This window comes from Jaculus jaculus, chromosome 2 (genome assembly GCF_020740685.1).
Source record: "Jaculus jaculus isolate mJacJac1 chromosome 2, mJacJac1.mat.Y.cur, whole genome shotgun sequence".
NCBI classification, from domain to species: domain Eukaryota; kingdom Metazoa; phylum Chordata; class Mammalia; order Rodentia; family Dipodidae; genus Jaculus; species Jaculus jaculus.
The window spans coordinates 43,376,448-43,403,000 of NC_059103.1; the positions used below are offsets into that span (position 1 = coordinate 43,376,448).

General features: G+C 41.5%; 1 protein-coding gene across 7 annotated transcripts in view; it reads right to left on the reverse strand.

Moving 5' to 3' along the window:
- The window catches only part of Katnal2 (katanin catalytic subunit A1 like 2), a 174,837-nt gene that overhangs the window by 41,384 nt on the left and 106,900 nt on the right, over nucleotides 1-26,553 (reverse strand). For 5 of the 7 annotated variants that reach the window (XM_045144273.1, XM_045144272.1, XM_045144276.1 and 2 more), the window contains exons 5-11: nucleotides 26,314-26,431; nucleotides 23,782-23,880; nucleotides 21,512-21,610; nucleotides 21,257-21,334; nucleotides 6,357-6,455; nucleotides 1,058-1,121; nucleotides 773-891 (exon numbers count right to left, since the gene is read on the reverse strand). In XM_045144273.1, the coding sequence (XP_045000208.1) occupies nucleotides 773-891; nucleotides 1,058-1,121; nucleotides 6,357-6,455; nucleotides 21,257-21,334; nucleotides 21,512-21,610; nucleotides 23,782-23,880; nucleotides 26,314-26,431 (676 nt within the window). The remainder of the gene's footprint in view (nucleotides 1-772; nucleotides 892-1,057; nucleotides 1,122-6,356; nucleotides 6,456-21,256; nucleotides 21,335-21,511; nucleotides 21,611-23,781; nucleotides 23,881-26,313; nucleotides 26,432-26,553) is intronic. The other 2 variants (XM_045144275.1, XM_045144277.1) reach the window with 2 other exon arrangements.

Below are 26,553 nucleotides of genomic sequence, written 5' to 3' on the forward strand. Positions count from 1 at the left end.
AATAATAAATGCTTCTTAAACAAAGAAAACAGAAGGCCCTTCAGAAACTTTTATTTCACTGTCATTCCTAAGTTACAAGAATCAAAAATAGGGTGGTTGGGGGCTAGAGAGATGGCTCAGCAGTTAAGGCACTTGCCTACAAACCTAATGACCTGAGTTCAACTCCCTAGTACCCATGGAAAGCCAAATGTACAAAGTGGCACATGCATCTAGAGTTCATTTGCAGTAGCTGGAGCACCCATTCTCTCTGTCTCTCTTCCATCTCTCTCTCTCTGCTTGCAAATAAATAAATAATTTTTTTAAATAAAGAAGAACCAGGCATAGTGGCTCATACCTTTAATCCCAACACATGAGAGGCAGAGGTAGGAGGATCACCATGAGTTTGGGGCCACCCTGAGACTACATAGTGAATTTCTGGTCAGCCTGGGCTAGAGGAAGACCCTGCCTCAAAAGAAAAAAAAGAAGAAGAAGAAGAGGAAGAGGAAGAGGAGGAGGAGGAGGAGGAAGAGGAGTAGGAAGAGGAAGAAGAAGAGGAGGAGGAAGAGGAGGAGGAAGAGGAAGAAGAAGAAGGGGCTAGGGAGATAGCTCAGTGGTTAAAGGTGCTTGCTTACCAAGCCTGCTGGTGCAGGTTCGATTTCCCAGTACCCACATAAAGCCAGACCCACAAAGTATGTGTCTGAAGTTCATTTGCAGTTCCAAAAGGCCCTGGTGCAGCCATATTCTCTCTCTCTCTCTCTCTTCCAAATTAATAAATAAAATGAAAAATTCCCACCCGAACAAGTTTTTCTGAATCTCCTCTCCATTTGCTGACAATAGTGGACGCAGAAATGTTAAAGAAGGTCGTTTTGCATTCGGTGGCCACAGCCTTGGCCAGTAAAGTCTTTCCTGTACCTAGAGACACATGAGGGTAAACATAAGCAGGTGTTAGGACTTCCTTCCTCACTTACAGACAGAAGCCACACACACACACACACACACACACACACACACACACACACACACTGCCCCCCACTCCCTATCCCCCACCCCCAAGACCAGACCAGAAAGACGCAGCTACCTGGAGGGCCATAAAGCAGTAGTCCTTTCCAGGGGGAGAGGATTCCTGTGAACAGCTGTGGATACTGTGAGGACAAAGAACAGTGATAGGTTTGGTATCAGCACATCAGCCCGTGCGGCCTCAGCAATAACGAGTGAGCAGTAAGCTAGAGCAATACACAGCCCAGCTACAATTCACGGTGCCTTTTCCATTAAGATGGCTCTTCTGTGCACATCTTATTTATTCTCAATTTCATTTTCATGCCACATAAAAATGCCTGACTTGGACTGGAGAAATTGCTCAGTGGTTAAGGTGCTTGCCTGCAAAACCGAACAGCTTGAGTTCGATTCCGCAGTGCCCCGTGGACCCAGATGTACAAAGGGCTGCATGCTTCTGGAGTCCATTTGCAGCAGCTGGAGGTTCTGGTGTGCTCATTCTCTCTGTCTCTCTTTTATCTCTCTCTGCTTGCAAATAAGTAAATAAAAAAAATTTTTTTTTTAAAGACCCAGGCGTGGTGGTACACACCTTTAATCCCAGCACTTGGGAGGAAGAGGTAGGAGGATCTCCATGAGTTCCAAGCCACCCTGAGATTACATAGTAAATTCCAGGTCAGCCTGAGCTACAGTGAAACCCTACCTCAAAAAAGGCGCTTGCCTATACAACCAAAGGACCCAGGTTCGATTCCCCAAGACTCACATAAGACAGCTGCACAAAAGGGCACACACACATCTGGAGTTCATTTGCAGCAGCTGGTGGCCCTGGCATGCCCATTCTCTGTCTCTGTCTCTCTTTCTCTTCCCCTGCCTATCTCTCTCTCTCTCAAATAGATAAAAATATTTTTTTAAAAGAATGTCTGGTTTAATTTTTGTGGCTGCATAAAGTAGAAAAAAATTAAGGAAAAGAAAGATGCAGTGGCTAGGAAAATGGCTCAACAGTAAAAGGTGCTTGCTTGCAAAGTCTGTCAATCCAGGTTCGATTCCCCAGTACCCACATAAAGTCAGATGCATAAAGTGGCACGTGTGTTTGTCTGGAGTTCGTTTGCAGCACCAAGAAGCCCTGGTGCACCCCTTCTCTCTCTCTCTCTCTCTCTCTCTCTCTCTCTCTCTCTCTCTCTCTCTCTCTTTCTCTCTCTCTGTCTTTTATAAATAAGTACAAATATATTTTTAAAAAAGAAAGGTGCATAGTTTCTGTCTTTTGGCTAAGCTCAGGTATTAAAGAGAAAGGTGCATGCAATTATTTTCTTCATGGCAATAATTCTTTCTCTTTTAAAATGTTATTCATGGGCTGGAGAGATGGCCCAGTGGTTAAAGACACTTGCATGCAAAGCTGATGGCTTGGGTCCAGTTCCCCAGTACCTAAATAAAGCCAGATGTACTAAGTGGCACATGTGTCTAGAGTTTGTCTACAGGGGAAACAGGCCCTGGTACACCTATTCTCTCTGTCTGCCTATCTTTCTCTCACTCTCTCAAATAAATAAGTAAAATATTTTATAATGTTTTTCACTTATTTGTGCGTGTTGTGTGTATGCTCGCTTTCACCAGGGTCTTCTACCTCTACAAACAAATGCCATATATGCACTTCACCTTTGTGTCCACTTTATATGGGTGCTAGGGTATCAAAACTTGGGCCAGCAGGTTTTGCAAGCAAGCACCTTTAATCACTGAGCCATCTCTCCAGCCCTGGCAGTAATTATTTCTTACATACATAATTCTATCTCCCTCATTTTGATAGGTAGAACATTTGGAAAACTCTGGAAGATTGTCAAATTGGTATGAACTTTAAGATGAAACCTAGGCCCAACAAAGGTTTATTACAGTCAAGTTCATAGTTATGAGGAATCCTGTAATAGAAGTTGGGGACATTCAGTGACAGATGAATGAAGGGATACTGATGCCTGAAGCATGCACGTGGATTTCAGTGGGTCCCATTAGTTCAAGTTAAATCATCTGGGAGTGGGACAGAAATGGCAGAGGAGAACAAGAGAAAGAAAAAAGAACAGTGAAATGATTACATATTCATAGTGTCTTGCTAGTGATGATCTATTCAGGAAGGCCCGGGGCTATAGCTCAGAGGTACAGCTCTTGTCTAGCATGTGCATGGCCCACGGTTTGATTCCCAGCCCCATAAGAAAATAACATATTCAGGGGCTCGAGAGATGACTCAGAGGTTAAGGCACTTGTGTGCAAAGCAATGGCCCAGGTTCAATTCTCTAGTACCCACACATAAAGCTAGATGCACAAATGGTGCATGTGTCTGGAGTTCGTTTGCAGTGGCTGGAGGCCCTGTTGTGCCCATTCTCTCTCCCTCCCTCTCTCTCTCTCTCTCTCTCTCTCTCTCTCTCTCTCTCTCTCTCTCTCTCTCTCTGTGTGTGTGTGTGTGTGTGTGTACACAAATAAACAAATAAAAGAAAAATATTTTGAAGAAAATAACATATTCAAAGAGTGTCAATGAAATAGTCTACAAGTTTGGTGCTCTGGTTCCACTCAGAAGAAAAAGTAAGGAAACCTCTGTTAATTCTGAACACTAAAATATTTCCCCCATCTGAAAAGAAGAAGGGAAAAAACAAGCTGAATTTATTGATCTTTCCCTACCTTAGATAAAAAGGATCCAAAAGGGCTGGAGAAATGGGTTAGCGGTTAAGCGCTTATCTATGAAGCCTAAGGACCCCGGTTCGAGGCTCGATTCCCCAGGACCCACGTTAGCCAGATGCACAAGGGTGCACATGCATCTGGAGTTCGTTTGCAGTGGCCAGAAGCCCTGGCATGCCCATTCTCTCCTTCCCTCCCTCCCTCCCTCCCTCCCTCTCTCTCTCTCTCTCTCTCTCTCTCTCTCTGCTTCTTTCTCTCTCTATGTCACTCTCAAATAAATAAAAATAACAAAAAAAAATGTTAAAAAAAAAGTTTCCAAAAATCAGGGGATTCAGCCGGGCAGAGGTAGGAGGATTGCCATGAGTCTGAGGCCACCCTTAGACTCCATACTGAATTCTAGGTCAGCCTGGGCTAGAGTGAGACCCTACCTCGAAAAACCAAAAAAAAAAAAAAAAAAGAAAAAAGAAAAAGAAAAAAAAATCAGGGGATTCATGGGGTCAGTGGTGAGAATAAATGGTTCATTTAACAAAAATAAATATGCAAGCCAGACATGCTAGTGCACATCTTTAATCCCAGCACTTGGGAGGCAGAGGTAGAAGGATCACTGTGAGTTCGAGGCCAGCCTGAGACTACATAGCAAATTTCAGGTCAGCCTGGGCTAGAGTGAAAACCTACTTCTAAAAACCCCAAACTAAATAAATAAAATAGATGGCACCATGGTACTGAGAAGTTACAGACACCTTCAGGGTCTATTGCAAAAGAGGTGGTAGAAAGAATGTAAGAGGCAAAGGAAGGGTAGGACTCCTTACAATGTGCTCCTCCAGACACAAAATGGTCTGCATATCCATGGCCTCACAGTGCCTGACACTATCTACACAACACTATCATAATAGGAGGAGAAGATCATGACATCAAAATAAAAGAGAGAATGAGTGAGAGGGGGAGGGGAATTTTATGGGCAGTGGAGTTTCAAAGGGGAAAGTGGGGGGAGGGAGGGAATTACCATGGGGTATTGTTTACAGTTATGGAAGTTGTCAATTAAAAAATTAAAATTTAAAAAATATATATATGTATATTTATGCAATACTGGTCACAGGAAATTCTAGAAAATGGCCACAAATGATTTACAGCTGCTTCCATCAGGAGACAGAATGTTTCTCTACCACTTACCTTGTGACCTTGCCCACTGGAACACCATTAAATAAATGCAAGAAGAGATGAAGAAATATTCCTGCATTAGGACTGACCCTTCTTATCTCTTTCTGGGACCCTCTATGACAAAGACTGGACTTCTCTGCTATAGTATGAGAGGCCATGTGGAGAAAAGCCTTGGCTGTCACCACTGTGACTGATGCCCCAGGCCATGTCGAAAGTGATGACCCAGCCTAGTTGGCTCCAACCCAAGATGCCCACCCACAGAATTACAAATTAATCAGTGATTACTGTTTTAAGGCCGTAAGTTGTAGGGTGATCTTTTGTGTAGCAAAAATTATGTGGTACTCCCAACATCCCATCACCCCATTTGAAGACTATTGTTTTGGGAGGCTGGAGAGATGGCTCAGCAGGTAAAGGCACTTGCTTGCAAAGTCTACAGGTCTGGGTTCAATTCCCCAACACCCACATAAAGCCGGATGCCAGTGGCACAAGTGTCTGGAATTTGTTAGCAATGGCAAGAGACTCTTGTACACCCATTCGCCATTCTCTCTCTCTCTCTCTCTCTCTCTCTCTCTCTCTCTCTCTCTCTCTCATTCCCTGCTTGCAAAGAAATAAATGAATAAAAATAGTTTTCAAAAAAGGACTAGGCTGGAAAGATGGCTTAGTAGCTAAGGCACTTCCCTGCAGAGCCTAAGGATCTAGATTCAACTCCCCAGAACCCACATAAGCCAGATGCACATGGTAGTGCGTGTGCCTGGAGTTCTTTTGCAGTGGCTAGAGGCCCTGGCATGTCCATTTTTTCTCTCTCTTTCTCATAAATAAATAATGTGGTTTTTAAAAAAAAAAAAAAAAGTGCTGTTTTTTTCTACTTGCTTACCTGTTTTGTGCACTGTGGAAAAATTGCCAGAAATAAGTAATGAGCAGTGCCCCGGCCCTACCAGCCATGACCTAGAAAGGGTACAGTTTAGTTTACAAGCAGGCAAAGCAAGGCTAGATGGTTTAAGGTTTTGGAGTTGGGGAGGGGATCTGTAGAAACAAGGTGAGAAGCTCCCTCCTCTGGGAGAGAGTTCTACTACAGTTAGTACACTTTTAGAAAGGCAGGCTGATGAACCTATATATGGTAGCTGACAAATTACATATCCACCACCAAGTCTTAGATCTTAAATTATCTCTTTGAGCAGACACCTGCCTTAAGCCAATATGAAGCATGACTTTATTTTTTAAAGGTTTTTATTTATTTGAGAGTGTATATGGGTACACTGGAACCTCTTGTCCCTGCAAATGAACATCAGATACATGCTGCACTCAGTGCATCTGGCTTTATATGTAAGTTGGGGAATCAAACTTGGGTCTGCTCCTTTAACTAACCACTGAGTCAATTTACAGCCCTGAAGCATGACTTTAAATGGTCGAGAATAGACTACGCTTGGTGCTCTAACATTGCCATAGTGTGACCCATGCAAAAAGCTAATTTGTGGACAGAAAATGGCCCTGCCCTCCCTCCCAATTCGTGTATAACATAAAGCTCGTCCAGCTGGTAGTGAACATAAAGATCGCCAGGAGACCCCTCAACTTACCCGTATGGGGTACACAACAGCTTCTTTGACCAACTGCTTGGCCGCATCCAGTCCAATAATGTCATCCCACTTTATGTTTGGATTGTGGAGATAAATGTCCTGCAATGCACATTTGAGCATTTTGTTAAAAGTAATGCTTTCCTGCATTGTTGCTATAAACATGGCTGAACAGAACACCCGTGGGTGTAGAGGTCGCCTGTACCTTCTAGGCTGACTTGGAGAAACGGCTCCCCTAGTGGTTACGTCTGAGCAGGGACCCCTTCCCCTTCAGCTTTGGCTTTCTTCCTTCAAGTGAATTTGGAATTGGGGTTTTACCCTCCAGACACACTTTCTATTGTCCCTGTGAGGGGCCCCAGGTTTCTCTCCAGTGGCGTTTATTTCGTGACAACTCCATCTGCTTCCTCCACACCAACCTGAATGCTATCCTGGATCGAGATTTCCTTTTCCAAACAAGTTAGTCTGTTGCATTTAAGTTTAGCATAGTGCAAATTCTCAGGACAGGTACAGAATGGAGCCAGGTTTTTTATTGTTTGTGGGGTTTTTTTTTTGTTGCTGTTTTTTTTTTCCCCCGAGGTAGGGTCTCACTGTAGCCCAGGATGACCTGGAATTCACTCTGAATTCTCAGGGTGGCCTCGAACTCACAGAAATCCTCCTACCTCTGCCTCCTGAGTGCTGGGATTAAAGGCGTGTGCCACCACACCCAGCTTGTTTTTCTGTTTTTTTTTTTTTTTATATATCATATAGTATAAACTGTCTCTAGACCAGTTCCTAATAGAGGCCTTATTCATCTGGGATGCCAGGCCTCTCCTGTCTGCATTTCTTTCAGCAGGACTGTCTTCTGGAATCTCACCAGAATGGCCCATAAATCTCTGCCTTCAGTATTCAAAAGCCTTTTTTTAAAAAATATTTTTTAAATTTTATTTATTTATTTGACAGAGAGAAAGAGGAAGAGAGAGAATGGGCATGCCAGGGCCTACAACCACTGAAAACGAACTCCAGACACATGGGCCACCTGTGCATCTGGCTAACATGGGTACTGGAGAATTGAGGTAGGATCTCACTCTATCCCAGGCTGACCTTGCACCCACTCTGTAGTATCAGGCTGGCCTCGAACTCATAGTGATCCTCCTACCTCTGCCTCCCAAGTGCTGAGATTAAAGGGGTGCACCACCACATCCAGCTCAAAGGCTTTTGTAAAATAAATAAATAAATCATATATATATCTAACATGTTATTAAGGCGCTTGCCTGTGACGCCTAAAGACCCATGTTCAACTCTCTAGATCCCACGTTAGGCAGATGCACAAAGGCAAGGCAAGCGAAAGGTAGCACATGCCCACTAGGTGGCACAAGCGTCTGGAGCTTGATTTCAGTGGCTGAGGTCCTACCATGCCGATTCTCTCTCATAAAAAAAAAAGATTAAGAAAAAACTTCTCATGAGATACATGTAAATGCATACATTGAGATTTGAGGTTAGCTCACCAAAGGGATGGTATGAAAACATTCAGTGATTTCACCTGAAGAAGATGTTGGTAGTATAATATAGTACTTTTAGAAGGGGGAAAAGCATCTCCCAACAAGGAGCCTATCATCAGTCAACAGCAAACCATGCTGAATTATGACTATAATAAAAAAAAAAAATTACAAGCCGGGCGTGGTGGCGCACGCCTTTAATCCCAGCACTCGGGAGGCAGAGGTAGGAGGATTGCTGTGAGTTCGAGGCCACCCTGAGACTACATAGTGAATTCCAGGTCAGCCTGGGCTAGAGTGAGACCCTACCTCGAAAAACCAAAAAAAAAAAAAAATTACAGAATATGCCTTCAAATTACACTAGGTTTTGCTGTAAAACACAGTTCCTTGTCAGCAGCAGACTTCTCTCTTGCTCTTTGATCTGGCAAACACTTTCTTAATTTGTTGCAAAAGAGAGAGAATGCTCCTCTGAAACCAATTTCTTTTTTTCCCCAGTGAGCTTTCCCTGCTTCCGGCAGGCACAATTGCTTCTGCAAAATTTGAGGAAGCTGACAGCCATGCAAGACTGCAGTCCCCCTACAGGAGAGGCCTGCAGCAACCACTTCGGGTAATCGATTAAGGTAGCTTTAGCTGATAACTAATTTACAGTTCCTAAATTTCAATTTCACAAGATACCCTAGAATAGTCACTCAGGGGCCTTTCTCTAGAGAAACTATTTTGGGCAAATAATGTCACTCTAGAGTGCTATATTAAAAAATGCCTCTTTTCTAGTCATTCTGAGTGACTACAAAACAAGTCTGGAAACTGTGTATCTATTTAATTGTCTAATAGTAATATTTGCCTGTGTTTCAAAAATAGATGAATATTGGTGTGTTTTTTGTTCTTTGCTTTTTTACTTTTTTGTTTTTTGAGGCAGGGTCTCACTCTAGCCCAGGCTGACCTGGATTTCACTATGGATTCTCAGGGTGGCCTTGAACTCATGGCAATCCTCCTACCTCTGCCTCCTGAGTGCTGGGATTAAAGGTGTGCACCACCACACCCGGCTGTGTTGTTTTATAAATGCTGTAAGATGTTGTGGTCCTGTCCCTATCCCTCTGTCTACCTAGGTCCCTGACTTATATGAAAGAATCTACTTGTTTCCCTCTCTCTCTCTCTCTCTCTCTCTCTCTCTCTGTGTGTGTGTGTGTGTGTGTGTGTGTGTCTGTCTGTCTGTCTGTCACTCTCAAATAAATAAATAAATAAATAAATAAATAAAAGTTTTAAAGCTTAAAAAAAGGGGGGGGCTGGAGAGATGACTTAGTAGTTTAAATGCTTGCCTGTGAAGGACCCCTGTTCTAGGCTCGATTCCCCAGGACCCACGTTAGCCAGATGCACAAGGGGGTGCACAGGTCTGGAGTTCGTTTGCAGTGGCTAGAGGCCCTGGCGTGCCCATTCTCTCTCTCTCTCTCTCTCTCTCTCTCTCTCTCTCTCTCTCTCTGTATCTGCCTCTTTCTCTCTCTGTCACTCTCAAATAAGTAAATAAATTTTTTTAAGTTACAAACAAAGAATCTACTTGTGGAAAAGTGACTTGGGTCATACATAATATGCACAATTCATTCTTAGTTTTAGTGACAGAGAAAGGATCCACTCTTTCAGATTTTGTTCTGTTTGGTTTTTGAGATAGGGTCTCAACCTGTATCCCTGGCCTGGGATTCACTATGTAGCCCAGGCTGGCCTCAAACTCCCCCAGTTCCTTCTGCTTCTGGGATTACAGATCTGGCACACACCTGGCTCCAGCCTTTCAAAATGTGAGCAGTAAACATTGCCCTTATTAAGCTAGTTCTTAATGTTATGAGCATGTAAGGACCAGCATATGGTCCAGGGACAGTTTAGATAAATAAGTTTGTTTTTCTTTGTGTGTGAGAGCAAAATTGCAAAGTCAACCTTTGTAAGCAAAAATCTAAGAAAAAAACTGAGTACAATGACATAGTAAGAGATTACCAGAAGGTGTGTGTGCAACCCTAGATAAGTAGTGGAAAATACAAAAAACCCAGCCGCTTAGCAGCCGCTGTCCCAGTCCTCCCGACACTATGACTGACTGAACGGCTGCTCAGCGGTCCGGACTGAGACCTCCGTGAGACGCATCGCTGATCCGAATTCATCTGCCCGACACGCTGTCCAAACGACCGAGACGACTGAGACTCGCCTTGAAAACTGCAAACCGAGAGAAAGTCGGAGCACGGACCCCGCGTCGCCAGGTTGTGACGTCAGAAATCTCACAGACCGAGTCTCGCGATACTCCCAAGTGTCGCGATATCAGGTTGTATACATTTTAGACTCACTAGAAATATTGTGTTAGTAGTGATGAATATAATTTGGATATATATTATATTAGCTATAATATTAGTTGTGATAGTTTGGACTTGCTTGTGTGTGACTTTCATCCCAGTAAACTCCTTTGCGAGTACACCAGCGTCTGAGTATTATTGACCTTCATGGGCGGAATCCTCTCAACCAATCACCTTTGAGAGTGCTCGCGACAGCTGGCGTAGTCGGCAGGATCCGCCATAATTAGAAGGTCAATTTCAAATTATAGCTTCTAGAAATCCTAGCTTTGAAATTGAAACTAAGTGTATGACTAAGTGACCGACGGGTTAGTACCAACCACCACGATGCCAACTCTGTAACAGGAGGAAGAGCGGGTATTGGTGCTGGGAAAAGCCCGGCCGAGAAAACACCACCCTCCCTAAGGGTGCGGAAGTACCGGTAACTTGACGCCACGATGCCAACTCTGTAACAGGAGGAAGAGCGGGTTGATGCGCATTGGAACCGTGTCACTAAGTCAGAACTTATGTGGAAATTTCTAAGCAAAAGGATTGAAAGAAGAGCTGATTTAAAATTTGAACAGCTCATGAGACTAGAAAATCCATCGAATTTGACCTGGTATATTCGCAAACGAGAAGTTAAGTTTCTTTATTGGTTATCAGACCTATTGTGGAGATGAATTCCCTAATTAAAAAACTGAAGGGAATAAAAGTTTCTCCAGTTACAGGAGAACCTCCCTCCTCAGAAGAGGAAGACAAATGGAGAACTACTGCTGAAGCAGTACAGTCTAGGATAGGAATGGAGCCAATTAATATTGATTTGGATTTAATTAACCCAGAAAGAGTTAAACCCTTTGTGAAATCAGTTTCTAAAAAACAGGTGCCGGCAGTATTAATGAAAACTGTGCAAGATTTAGATAAGGACAGATTAATGGGCAAAAGGCTAGCCATGAATATTGTGAAGAAGCAGAAGGACCTGATCAACCCTTCTGGTGCTTCTTACTCCTTCCCGGTTACTACTACTACAAAAAGGACTCCCATAGGTAGAGCTATACAAAAATTAGCTCCCAATTGGTCTAAAGCCCCCGCCGAACCGGGAACTTGCATAGAGGAGTCCAGAACCTTTAGTCCCCAAGAATTGTCTGATTTAAGGAGGGATTATGCACAGAATGGACTAAAGGATGCCCAGTATTTAGTAAAATTATGGGAAAAGGGGGCAGACACAGTGATGCTTCATGAAACAGAAATGAGAAAAATTAGAGGTATTATTGAAAACCCCTCCATTCATGAAGCTTTAGAACATGTTTTAGAAACTTCAAAGGGTGACACCCATTCCCTGATAGACTGGCTGACTGCAGCTTGGAGATTAGCTTTCCCCTCTCTGGACTTAACTCAATTTGAAACTGCAGGAAGGTGGAATTCATATTCAGACGCAATACAAATTTGCAGAAAACTGGGAGTATTATATTATGTGTATAATCAGGTAGAGACACCACAAGCCTCACCTTTATTACCTGCTTTTAGAAGGCTCATCATTAAGGGCGCCCCACAACATCTAAAAATGAGTCTTGTAGGTAACTTACAAGGTGCAGAAACTATAGCTGATGCTATTCAGTTTTTTAAAGGATTCAGAGAACTTGAAGCAGAAAATGTAGTGTCTTTTCAAGTTAAGGCACGGACACTTCCCAGGAAGAGGTTTAATGGGAACAAGGACAGACCCAGACCTTATTTTAATATTAAAATAAGACCCTTTGGAAATAGAAATACAATGCCTATAAGGCCTAAGGGACCCACGGGCCCCTTTCGCCGTGTTTTTGGCCAAAGAAACTATCCCTTTGGTAGACCAAATTATTCCAGAACTTTTTTAGGACGACGGGGCCCGTCAGGGCCCCCTGCTGGGCGGAATACGCGCAGACAGATAACAAACCGCGCGAATCTCCTCCCCCACCCACCAAGGTTTTCCAGATAAATTTAGGAAACTATGACAACAGACCGTTTGTAAATATTCCCATAAAATTAAAAAATAAACTAATACCTACCAAGTGGCTACTAGATACCGGTAGCCAGATAAGTATAATTACTACTCATCCTAATCAAGAAAAAGCTAAAAAATATATTTCTATACAAGGAATAAATTCTCATAGAGATGCGCCAGTAATAAATGTGTGTCTACAAGTTTATGATAAGCTTATAGATATAGAAGCCGCAAGCTTAACGGCGCCCTCTAACGTTCTAGGAATTAATGAAATAAGGAAAATATTTCCAGAATTTTTAAATAATAAGGCTATTAAAAAGGTATTTGTTAATTTAGCAGAAGTAAAAATGGACCCAGTAAGATTACCAAAAATTCCCCCATCTTTTACCCCTCAATACCCTATAAAAGGAGGAATTGAGGATATTACCAATACATTGAAGGATTTGCTTAAGGAAGGCATAGTGGCACCAACTCAGAGTTTTAACTATAATTCACCCGTCTGGCCGGTAATGAAACCCAATGGTAAATGGAGATTCACAGTAGATTACAGGAAAATTAATGAGAAAAGTCCAAAAATGCCTGGCTCATTACCTGATGTAGAGGACATTTTCCTCAGGATTAGGCAAGCATCCCCTAAATGGTTGGCAACTATAGATTTATCAGACATGTTCTTTGGTATTCCCTTGCACCCAGATTCCCAAGAAATTACTACTTTCACTTGGCAGAATAAACAATATAAATTTCTGAGACTGCCACAAGGCTATCTAAACAGTCCAGTAATAGCCCATACAACCCTAACTAGCACTTTAGAGGACTTTGAGTGCCAGGGGGTGGAAATTTTAACTTACATAGACGACCTATTGATTTTAGGTCAAGATAAAGAAACAGTGGCTACTGCAGCCCAAAAATTAATCCAACACTTAAGGGATCATGGTTGGACAATTAATCCATCCAAGATCCAGGGGCCAGCAGAACAAGTTAAGTTCCTAGGAGTACATTGGACAACTAGTGGACCAAAAATTCCAGATGAAGTGATAGAAAAATTAAATGCATTAGAGAGACCACAAAATAAAACACAGGTACAGCACTTAATTGGTATGTTCGGCTATTGGCGCCAACACATACCATATCTGCAACTGATACTCCAGCCATTATATAAAATAATAAAAAAGGCTGAGGATTTTGTATGGGAAACAGCCCAAGAACAAGCAGTTACCACTATATTAGAACTAATCAAACAATACAAGGACCTTGGCTACACACAACCAGGTGATATTATTATTATTGAAATATTATTTACTTCAGGTTATGGCAATTGGAATATTTTTGCAAAAGGAAATAGATTAACACCGATTGGATTTTATTGTAAAAGGTTTCCTTGGTCTGATAATAAGTTCTCATTATTTGAAAAAACCATATGGACAACCTATGAGGCATGCAGAACTACTCATTCTCTAATTAGAGGCCATAAGGTCATTCTGAGAACGGAAATACCAATCATGGATTGGATTAAGGCACCAGAGCAAGCCTGGGCTGGACTGCCCATGGAAGGAAAGGTGCTACAATGGAAATGGTATCTAAATGACTTTGTGAAGCACAATGAAGTGTCTACACAAGGCAAGATACCCCAGAACTCAGAGAACATACTGAGAACACAACCAGCACTAGAGGAATCAGAATGGCTAATAAGTCCAAAGGTGATACCTAAAATAAAGGAACCTGGCCCAGATCGGACCATTGGTCTGTGGGGCGTTAAGGAGTTCCAACAAGGCATCCCAAATGCTTGGTTCACTGATGGATCTTCAACAACCTCTAATAACAGAGTAAACTGGAAAGCTGCCGCCTATAGGCCAAGTGATGGTATGATTATTACAGACCAAGGAACTGATAAATCTGCACAACATGCTGAAGTAATTGCAGCACTTTTAGCTGCAAGACAAACTCAAAAAGAAAATAAAAAAGAGCTAAATTTATATACAGATTCCTGGTGTGTAGCCAATGGAATTGCAGTCTGGTCAGGTAAATGGCGTAGAGCAGACTGGAAAATAAATGGCAAACCACTATGGTCAGACAAAATATGGAAAGAACTAGATAAAATCTCAGAAACAGTTAAAATTATTGTACATCATGTAGATGCTCATACAGGAAAACAAGATGAAACCCATAAGAATAATGAGGTTGTGGACAGATTAGCAGCTCTATTAACCGATATTAAAATCAAAAAACAATATAAGGTAGAGGACATTGGTCCTCTTAAAAAGAAAATTGTAACAACTTATAAAATACACAACCCAGAAAATACAGAACTGGGAACATTGGGTTCCTCTGAGACTATTAATATTCATAAACAGGAGATATTGAATCTCCACAATGCTATGGGACACATTGGTGCCCATGCCTTGAAACAGTGGTTTGATCAAAGGAATTTGAAAGTTACATGGCATACTATAAACCAAGCCTTAAAAATGTGTGTTAATTGTCCCAATAGCAAGTTGAGGTTCAATAAGAATTATCATGGAAAAGTTGGTTATAAAATGGGATTTAATACTCTGGTACAGATTGATTTTATTGGACCATTGCCAAGATTTAGAAATAAATATGCATGCACTATGGTTGATGTTACTACAGGACTAGCTATGACAAGACCAGGTAACCATCCAGACCAGCAAGCATGCATCATGACCTTGTTAATGTGGTGTGCCCAATATGGACCACCACAAGTCATTCAATCCGACCAGGGATCACACTTTACAGGAACACTTACACAAGGAATAGCAAAGAATTTAGGAATAATGTGGGACTTTCATAAAGCATACAACCCAACAAGTGCTGGAGCCATAGAACGTTTTAATGGATTGCTAAAAACACAATTAACACACAGAATAGGCGAACCATTAGAAAAAGCACTACTATATTCTACATTAGAATTAAATCAGAGACCTAGATTAAACAGAAATAGCCCCTTACAAGAGGCCCTAAAATTACAACCATTTTTAGAATATCCAGTGGAGGTAAACAGAGATTTAATAAGATCTCATCTATGCCTCCACAGGAATCAGAAAAATAATCTGATCACAAAGGCCGAGATTGTGGCCCAAGGAACAGGAAATAACGCGTGGATCACGCAAGGTAAGGGAGATCTCAAACTAGCTAAACTAGAAAATATTGCATAAATGTGGTCCTGGAACAAGATAATTAAACTTACATTAATATTCCTATCCATTTTTGTAGTGCTCATCTGGATCGCACTACCCATATTGGACCTGGTATGGAATTTTTGTTTCCTTATTTGGAACCACACCATGGTAGAAAATCTCACCATAGCACACCCAGGCACAAAGGCCATAAATTACACATTATGTTGGTTTCATTTCTTATGATTATGATAATTACATCAGCCCAAGAAGATACAGAATTTATTAGGGACAAATATGAGGTTAAGTTCCAAAATATTACTAATAGATTTCCAGAAGTATGGAGTGATATAAGAACTTTTACCAGAATAAGGAACATATTTGCTAGCTTTTGGAGAAAATACTCCTACTGTATGGAATACCAATGGTATATGGGATGTGAAGAATATAGGAAAGCAATAGGACATTCATATCATTATAAAACTTTCATGGCAGATATGCTCTATAATGCTACCGATTTAGATGAGCAAAACCCATTAAAATGCCATGGGATAGAATTATGGGGAAACAAAACAAGCCACATGGCAATCTATGCTTCAGCATGGAGGATATGGAAGATTAACAAAATGCATATTAAAGTTAATAATAAATACAGGATAGTAGAAACACAGATGGAAGAATTTAATACAGAATATAACCCATATTTCACATGTGGAATGGCCATGAACACAACCTTTGTGAGATCTTGGTTTAAACCAATGATTTTCCAAGCTTATGGATATTATCATGGCCTGATGTTCAATAGAACAACCCAATCTTTTCAAGAAGGAACCTTCTTCTCTGACTACTATGATTATAGTGAATATAATGACACTGATGATGGCAATGACACTGATATCCTAGATTTTGATACACGTAACATCCCAATACCAGTACCAAAACCAGACCCATGTACCCATTATGAGGTAAATGGTCCTAAACTTCTTTTTGATGACCTAGAATTACCCTTACATATGTCATTCACAAATAATATTACTAGAGGCTGCCAATGGGTGGACGATATGTTCACACCTATCTTTATTAAAGAAGGGATGCCACCTCTACCAGAACCATGGGGGAACAAATGCCCAAAATCTTTTTTAAACAAACTACAAATCAGGTCAATTGGAATTAGAGATAATTTACCACATAACATTACAAAATACAACATATTATGCGTATCTGAATTCCCAAACTTACCCTTCTATGGTAATTTGACACCTATAGACTATAATGGAACACCACTTCGGACACATTATATTAGAAAATACAACCAACATACAGTCCCCGAAGCTAACACATCAGATCATTGGGATTGGTCCTTTTGGAATAGAATCTTAGCATTAGGAGTGGAACATTGGAGATTCCCAATTATACTAACATCAATATTACCACAACCGTGGGGACAACTTAGAGATTATTCATTAAAGACCACTTGTGGAATTCCCCAATACATATGTGCCAAAGCCATTAAAACAAATTCCAACACCACCAGCAAGGGCACATTAATTGTGCTGTGCTTACAATATCAGATAGATAAAACAATAACAACCTTTACAAATAATAGATATAATATTTCAGTACCACGATGGACAATAGATAACCTAATGGATGTAATCATACAACAACCCCTCAAAGTATTATACTTACATAACACCACAAATATTTACATCTTTAACTCCTCACATTATGTATATAATGGCACAGAGGAAATCCCAGGTATTCCATCACTAATAGAAATTACGTCGTTTGACAAAATAACAAGACCCCTTCCAGCATGCGTATCCTTACCAGACATTGATGATTTTCCAATACCATATGATATATCATTTAATGAAACAACTTATTTCCTTGAAACAAGGAACTTAACCATAGGATACGCCAACAACCTAAACAACCCAATAAGTATACCAACAATTAATATTACAGAAACAATAACCAACATTTCTTATGTGTTACCATATAGTACTTATTACCTTAGAGTTGCAGATAATAAATTGGTAGTTGCGGCAACAAAACTCTTTACACACTATACATCTAATGTATCAACATCTATCTTGTGGCTGCAATACATAAACGTAACATCATATAATGCACATACAACTATACACACAGGTCATCCCTACCATTTTTCAACATGGACCCTACACCCACGTAAACAAAATTGGATGCAAGCAGAATGGATCGCACATACACCCAAAGGCTTAAATAATTCTCTTATGATAGACTGGGATAAAATATATTACATCCCTCTAACACATAAACTTTGGGAAGGCATAACCCCATTACATGATGGTAAACTAATCTATAGAGGCACAATTAATCAAAACAAGGAAGAATTTCATTTATTCACAGCCCATTTTCCTCAAGGATATTTATGCCCACCGCCCGGACCACCAAATATGGTATCGGCACCCATGATAATACCAGATATGACTACACCAGCAAAAATTATATTATATCCTAAAATAAGAAAAATCTCTATGATAGTCGACCTACAAGCTCTTAAAGCACCCTCCAAATATTGTCAGTCCATTACAGACAAACTACAACAATTACAATATACAACCCCAATAAAGGTGGGAAGGAAACCTTTACAGTTTATGGTATTAGGAGCAGTCCTTGCAGGAGCCATACTAGGAGGTATTATGGGTGGAGGTGTATCCGCAGCTATGTTAGAACCCATAAAAGCTGAACTCACACATATAAATCAACTCAATAGACATACTTCAGAGGCCCTGGCAGCTATATCAGGATCTATTGATTCATTAAATATTCTACAACAACAAATGCGTGCTGAAATAGAAATTTTTAAAACAGAATATGGAAGAGACAAACTTTGGCACACAGAAGGAATGATAACCAATCATAATAACCTTATGTGCCTACAATATAAACTAGCAGCAGAAAGAATGACTAGAGAATTAGATACGCTATTCATTCAAGGCCTAGGAAGAAGGACTCCTGAATATCAAACTCTCCTAGACCCTAATGAGGATAGCGGATGTGATGAAGGCTTTTGCAAGATACATGTAATACAAGTTTTCTTAGATAATGCTTATAAAGGATTTCATACTAAATCTGTACCACAGAGGTGGGACCAGAAAACAGACCCATGGAAAACACTTACAGCACAATGGGTGACACCGATTGATCACTTTTTCTTCATAAACCTAAACAATACACCAGTATACATTCCAACAGATGATGTCTATAACTTAGGAGCTAATACATACATTTATCCACACCTACCAATAACAAATTTAGCAGAAACAAGGCTTACATCCTCAACCATGATTGATTCCATCACAGATTTAGGGGATTGGTCATTCTTAATCTGTACCACTAAAGATAATGTTAATGTCACATGTATCAACTACAATAGTACAACTCAAGAAGATGACATCTCCTCATTTAACCCACAACCAGGATGCTGGGTTTTACACAATTGCTCAAAAGTAACACATAGTACTCTAAATAGGACACTGGTGACGTCCCTATCCTTACAAGAAAGTCATTTTTACTCTTCACCCAACATCTTTATACAACAACTAGAAAAGGAACACTTTGAGCAGTTTGTAAAAACAGCACAAGAATTGGAAAAAGTAGCAGAATTTAATTCAAAACAATTAGACTCAATCCACAAGAAAATACAACAAGCACAATATTCTTTAACTCATAGTATTACTAAAACACATAATCTGGTCGGATTGATTAGAACTAATACTATGATACATAAGGACTGGATACAACAAATCAAAAAATGTAGCTTCTTTGATTATATGGCAAGATTAATACAACTCGACTTTATTTGCACCCCACTACATGGATGGTGGGAATGGTTTAAAGAGATCATGTATGTAATAATGATACTTGTTGCATTCATAATTTTGTTGAGATTACTAATATGTTGCAGAAGGAGAAAGAAATATGCCTCGCTCAAAGAAAAATCCCTCTGGAAGGAAATGTGATTTAATCCAGAAGAATGGTGTGATCATTACTCTGAGGCATCACTACAACAGACACCTTAGACCCATTATGGACCTATTTTACCGCATGGGATTCAACTTTCGCCATAATGATATGCCAGATTGCCACTTTTGCCTCTCAAGATATTCTTCCAGATTCCTAAATGGTCCTAGATCTGATGATTCCTTATTGTTACTCTTTACTCATTTCATGTGTCACGGTACAGAATATGTTGAAAGACATCCAATTGACAAATTCCTACATATCTTAGCTAGCCTTTTTTCATGCTTTATTTGTAAAGGCAATCATGCCCATTATGAGCTTTGTAGAAATATGATTAGACATAGACCGGAGGAAGCTGAGCAATTGTTATATGGAGATTGGCACTGTTGCACTGCAATCAGTGCACCTACAGAACCACAATCACTGCAATCATGGTCTATGAGAATAATATTACGCCCTCTCTTAAGAGATTTGCTTAAAGAATTTTCCGCTTATAAAACTTGGTATGAACTTCATAGAACTTATAGAAGAACAAAAATGCTTGCTTTACCAATAAAATTATGCAGACCCTTTGATAACATTACAAGCTCATCAGATAGGCGACCGTATGACTCTGTAAACCCCCGTCCTGTGAGACAACTCTGGTATCCTATGGGAAGCGGATAACCAGTACATGACACCTTTCATGCTGATTACATTTCAGGTGTCAGGGGGTGGAATGTTATGAGCATGTAAGGACCAGCATATGGTCCAGGGACAGTTTAGATAAATAAGTTTGTTTTTCTTTGTGTGTGAGAGCAAAATTGCAAAGTCAACCTTTGTAAGCAAAAATCTAAGAAAAAAACTGAGTACAATGACATAGTAAGAGATTACCAGAAGGTGTGTGTGCAACCCTAGATAAGTAGTGGAAAATACAAAAAACCCAGCCGCTTAGCAGCCGCTGTCCCAGTCCTCCCGACACTATGACTGACTGAACGGCTGCTCAGCGGTCCGGACTGAGACCTCCGTGAGACGCATCGCTGATCCGAATTCATCTGCCCGACACGCTGTCCAAACGACCGAGACGACTGAGACTCGCCTTGAAAACTGCAAACCGAGAGAAAGTCGGAGCACGGACCCCGCGTCGCCAGGTTGTGACGTCAGAAATCTCACAGACCGAGTCTCGCGATACTCCCAAGTGTCGCGATATCAGGTTGTATACATTTTAGACTCACTAGAAATATTGTGTTAGTAGTGATGAATATAATTTGGATATATATTATATTAGCTATAATATTAGTTGTGATAGTTTGGACTTGCTTGTGTGTGACTTTCATCCCAGTAAACTCCTTTGCGAGTACACCAGCGTCTGAGTATTATTGACCTTCATGGGCGGAATCCTCTCAACCAATCACCTTTGAGAGTGCTCGCGACACTTAGGAAAATCTAATCAAGAAGCTTGCCTAGAGTCATACAACCTGAAAGAGAAGGATCTAGAAATCAAATGCAGGTTAAATAATTTCAAAGCTTGTCTCATTAGCTATTAAGTTTCACTACCTTTAGATTCTGGGGTGCTAATTTCAAAAATCTGTACTCAGAATGATAAAGGCTTTCCTACAAATCTTTTCTTCATGGAAATTTCCAACTATGAAATGATCAGAGTCTCAGACCTGTAGATTTAGAAGCTGTGTTAAGTAAGATACAGATGAGCTCTTTTCTAGAAGCATTTATCCCTTGACTCTGGGCCCTGCTATAACCTTTCACCTGTCCCTTCCTTGCTGTGTCTTTTGTTCTCTATTTTCTTGGCCTCTATAGGAGGCTGGTGGGCTTTCTCTATTGTAATTTTATGATTCTATAATTTATTTATCATGCATTATTGTGCTGCTAAACAATATGAGTGCCTTTGCAAGTGGGGGTACTTTATAAATAAATGATCATATTTACTGTTATTAATAAAAGCAGCAGCCCATAATGCTCCAGCAGCCCTGGTCTGCCTCCGTAAATTTGTGAATCGAGCAGCAGATCTTACCCGGCTCACCACCGCTGCCAGTTCTCGCATCTCACTGTTCATGCCAATAAATGCACTAAGAGGTTTCAGCAACCGTTCCTGGTGAGAGGGGCAGAGGCGTGTGTTACGATACTGCTTCATAATTTAGCAAGAAAACCAGCATCCTAGCGAAATGAATTGTGACAGGAGCTCAAGCCCTCACTGCACTCAATATTTCTCAAAGTTCAACTGGATTTGGGCAGTTTGAAAGTGGAGTAACACATCTTCATAACTTACTGAGGGGTCTGGGTTACAGTTGAAGGTGTTCAAAGCAAGCTCATTGGTGGCTCCTTTGATAGCATCTGTGAGCAGCCCTCGGAAGTCAACGACTTGTCCCTAGAACAGAGCAAGTGAGCACAAGTGATTAGTAGCTCAACCTCACTGAATCAACCACATTTAGATATCTTTGCAGGTTGGACAAGCTTCAAGCTAAGCTTTAAAAAAAGTTGTGAGACCAGGTGTGGTGGCCAAGAGTTCGCGGCCACCCTGAGACTACATAGTTAATTCCAGGTCAGCCTGGACCAGAGTGAGACTGTACCTCAAAAAAAAAAAAAAACAAAGAAGAAGTGAGCTGGGCGTGGTGGCACACATGTCTTTAATCCCAGCCCTTGGAAAGCAGAGGTAGGAGGATAGCTGTGAGTTCAAGGCCACCCTGAGATTACATGTATGTGAATTCCAGGTCAGCCTGGATTAGAGTGAAACCCTACCCTGAAAAACAAAATTATAAAAAATAAAAATAGGGCTGGAGAGATGGCTTAGCGGTTAAGCGCTTGCCTGTGAAGCCTAAGGACCCCGGTTCGAGGCTCAGTTCCCCAGGTCCCACGTTAGCCAGATGCACAAGGGGGCGCACGTGTCTGGAGTTCGTTTGCAGAGGCTGGAAGCCCTGGCATGCCCATTCTCTCTCTCCCTCTATCTGTCTTTCTCTCTGTGTCTGTCGCTCTCAAATAAATAAATAAATAAAATTAAAAAAAAATAAAAATAAAAAGTTGTGTGCTAGAGAGATAGCTTAGCATTTAAGGCACTTGCCTGCAAAGCTGAAGGACCCTGGTTCAATTCCCCAGTACCCATGTAAAACCATATGCCTAAAGTATCTTATGTGTCTGGGGTTCATTTGCAAGAGTAAGAAGTACTGATGAGCCCATACTCACTCTATCTCTTTCTCTCTCTCCACAAAAATAAATATTTTTTAAATCCCTATATGAGGGCTGAAGAGATGGCTTAGCAGTTAAGGCGCTTGCCTGTGAAACCTAAGGACCCACATTTGACTCGATTCTACAAATCCCATATAAGCCAGACAAATAAGGGGACACAAACACGCAAAGTTGCACACGCACACAAGGTGGCAGATGCAACTGGAGTTCAATTGCAGTGACTGGACACCCTGGTATGCCAATTCTCTCTCTCTTTCTCTCTCTCACTCTCTCTCATTCTCTGTCTCATCAAAAAAAAAAATTACAAAAAAAAACTGTATTAAAATGACCTCCTCAAAAGTCAGGTGTGGTGGCGCATGCCTTTAATCCCAGCACTCAGGAGGCAGAGGGAGGAGGATCGCCATGAGTTTGAGGCCACTCTGAGACTTCATAGTGAATTCCAGGACAGCCTAGGCTAGAGTGAGACCTTACCTCGAAAAAGAAAAAACAAAAAATCACCTCAAGTTAGAACACTTTGAAAGAAACCTGTAATTTTTCAAAATGAGGTTGATTTGAATAAAAATTCCCGAACATTTTTAATATTCCTGACATTCACCATCTGCTTCTTTTTTTAAAAATATTTTTTCCCCTCATTTGAGAGAGAGAGAGAGTATGAGTGTGCCAGGGCATCATGCCACTGAAAACAAATTCCAGACGTGTGCAACATTTGTGCATCTGGCCTCACATGGGTACTGAGGAATTGAACCCAGGCTGTAAGCTTTGTAAGAAAGCACCTTCAACTGCTGAGCCATCTCTCCAACCCCCATTTACCTTTTCTGAGACAGGGTCTGCTATTGGCCTGGAGCTCACCAATTTGGCTAGACAGGGTGACCAATGAGCACCTAGGATCCTCCTATCTCTGTCTCCCTAGTGCTGGGATTACAAGTGCGTGCTGCAATGCTGGGCATTTTTACATGGGTTTTGGAGATGAAGTTTAGGTCCTCATTCTTGCCAGGCAAGAACTATACTGATTGAGCTATCTATCCAGTCACAACACAGTAGCCACTATAAATGTTGAGATGAGAGCTGGAGAGATGGCTTAGCAGTTAAGTGCTTGCCTATGAAGCCTAAGGACCCTGGTCCGAGGCTCAATTCCCCAGGACCCACGTAAGCCTGATGTACAAGGTGATGCATGCATCTGGAGTTTGTTTGCAGTGTGCAGAGACCCTGGCGTGCCCATTCTCTGTGTGTGTGTGTGTGTGTGTGTGTGTGTGTGTGTGTGTGTGTGAAATAGATACATAAATAAACAATAAAATATTTCTTTTTAAAGAGAGAAGGAATCCCCCCGTCCATGTTGAGATCCTAAGCTCCACTTACTCTTTGTGGGTGGGCCTTTTCCTCTCCACTGTCTTTGTTAATTTTTGATATGTTTAAGCCGAAGTCAGTACTCTCCACACGAGCACTATTGACACTGTCCTGGATAAAAGGAAAATGACAAGTCAGCTATGGAGGCAACTCAGAGACTCGAGCCCTCAGCCTGCCACCGTGCAAAATCAAATGCTCAATATCAGTTCTGTAAATGGCAGGCCACATATTAATCTGGCTACCTTTGAGCAGGACTGGAGAGATTGCTCAGTGGTTAAAGGTGCTCATATGCAAAGCCGAGGTTCGAGTCCCCAGTACCCATGTAAAGCCAGATGCATAGAGTGGTACATGTGTCTGGAGTTCATTTGCAGGAGCAGTAGGCCCTGACATGCCCATACTCATTTTCTCTCTCTCCATTTAATAAATAATTTAAAAAAACATTTTTAAAACTGCCTTTAACCCCAGCACTTGGGAGGCAGAGGTAAGAGGATGGCTATTGAGTTGGAAGCCAGCCTGGGACTACAGCGAGTTACGGTCAGCCTGGGCTAGAGTAGAGTAAGACTCTACCTTGGAAACACCAAAAAAACCAGGCATGGTGGGTCATGCCTTTAATCCCAGTACTCGGGAGGCAGAGGTAGGAGGATTGCCATGAGTTCAAGGCCACCCTGAGACTACATAGTGAATTCCAGGTCAGCCTGGGCTAGAGTGAGACCCTATCTTGAAAAAAAAAAAGAGAGAGAGAGAGTTGTGCTCAATCCATCTCCACCTGCTACCTTGTCTTTTCTCCCGTGGCCAGGGCTGGCCAAGTCTGCAGATGTTGCAGTCAGCCATCTTCCTGTGGGAGTCGCCTCACCTCCCTTCCCACTGACCACCACCATGGACCCTCCTCAAGGATGAAGAGTTCCTTTGGAACAACTGAATTTTGTGATTTTCATCCTACTAGAAATCTTCCACATTAAGTCTTTCTGTCCCTTTGATCAGTTTCCACAGGTCCTTTCCTCTTTGGAGCCAAGAACGTTTTGTCCTTTTGTCCTGGAGTCTGGATGTGGATCTTCTGAGTCGGGGGCCATTGATTTGACCCACCTCTAGACCCTTTCTTGCTGCTTCCTCTTCCTCTACAAAGCCCGGTGTGGAGGTCTGGGACAAGAACCTATGCTATGTGCTCGGAAGCAGCCAGGCAGAAGAGGCTGAGATGCGGCCACACTTGAGACTGACCCTGGATGACACTGAGGAGCCTTGGGACGTGGCTGGGATGGGAACACTGCAAGACTCTTTCATGGCAACAGCCAGCTCCAGCCGAGGAAGGGTTGGGAAATCTGTAAATTTTTTCTTTCTTTCTTTTTGCTTTTTTGAAGCACGGTCTCACTCTAGCCAAAGCTGACCTGGTACTCACTCTGTAGCCCCAGGCTAACCTTAAACTCACAGGGTTCATCCTACCTCAGCCTCCTGTGTGCTGGCATTAAAGGTGTGCACCACCATACCCAGCTTTTGTACATATAATTTTTTATTTATCTATTTTTGAAGACAAAGTGTGTGTGTGTGTGTGTGTGTGAGAGAGAGAGAGAGAGAGAGAGAGAGAGAGAGAGAGAGAGAGAGATTGAGAAAGAGAAAGAGAAAGAGGAAGAGGAAGAGGAAGAGGAAGAGGAAGAGGAAGAGAAAGAGAAAGAGAAAGAGAAAGAGAAAGAGAAAGAGAAAGAGAAAGAGAAAGAGAAAGAGAAAGAGAAAGAGAAAGAGAAAGAGAAAGAGAAAGAGAAAGAGAAAGAGAAAGAGAAAGAGAAAGCGAGGCAGATAGAGAGAATGGGCACGCCAGGGCATCCAGCCACTACAAATGAACGCCAGACATATGCGCCACCATATGCATCCAGTTTACATGGTTACTGGGGAATCAAACCTGGGTCCTTAGGCTTCACTGACAGGCTTCTTAACCATTAAGCCATCTATCTCTCCAGCCCTTCTCTTTTTTTTTTTTTTTTTTTTTGAGGTAGAGTTTTGCTCTCATCCAGGCTGACCTGGAATTCACTATGCTATGTAGTCTCAGGATGGCCTTCAACTCATGGTGATCCTCCTACCTCTGCCTCCAGAGCGCTGGGATTAAAGGCGTGCACACCACTCCTGGCTTTTGCCCATTTTTTTTCTATTTTTATTTATTTAGTTATTTATTTAAGAGAGAGAAAGAAGGAGAGAGAAAGATAGACAGAGAGAGAATGGGCAAGCCAGGGCCTCCAGCCACTGCAAACAAACTCCAGATGTATGCACCACCTTGTTTACCTGGCTTTACATGGGTCCTGGGGAATTGAACCTAGGTCCTTTGGATTTGCAGGCAAATGCCTTAACTGCTAAGCCATTTCTCCAGCCCTTTTGTCCATATTTTTTAATGTAGCACAGTAAATAATTCTACAGTCTTCAAGGAATTTTTGAATTCGATTAAACTATACAGCAATTTTCAAAGGAAAGAACCTTAAAAAAATAAATAAATGTGACATTTTCCTTGGAGCTATTTATTAGCCAAGTATGATAGTACCAGCATTAGGCAGCTATCCCAACCTGCTTAGGGTGCTCCTTGTTGAGAGATTTGGCGTCCCCTGGCTTCCCTGCTGTGCTTTTAGGTCGTGGTCTCTGCGGATAGATTTTGGGGAAATTTTGACAACTGTCATTCATCACCCTAAGGAAGAGAACAAAAGCCTTCAGGATATTCTAACCATTTGATTTGGGACAACTAAATAACTAATGTAGCACACTGAAAGTTCCTGACATGCACACAAAATAAAACATGAGAAAATAATG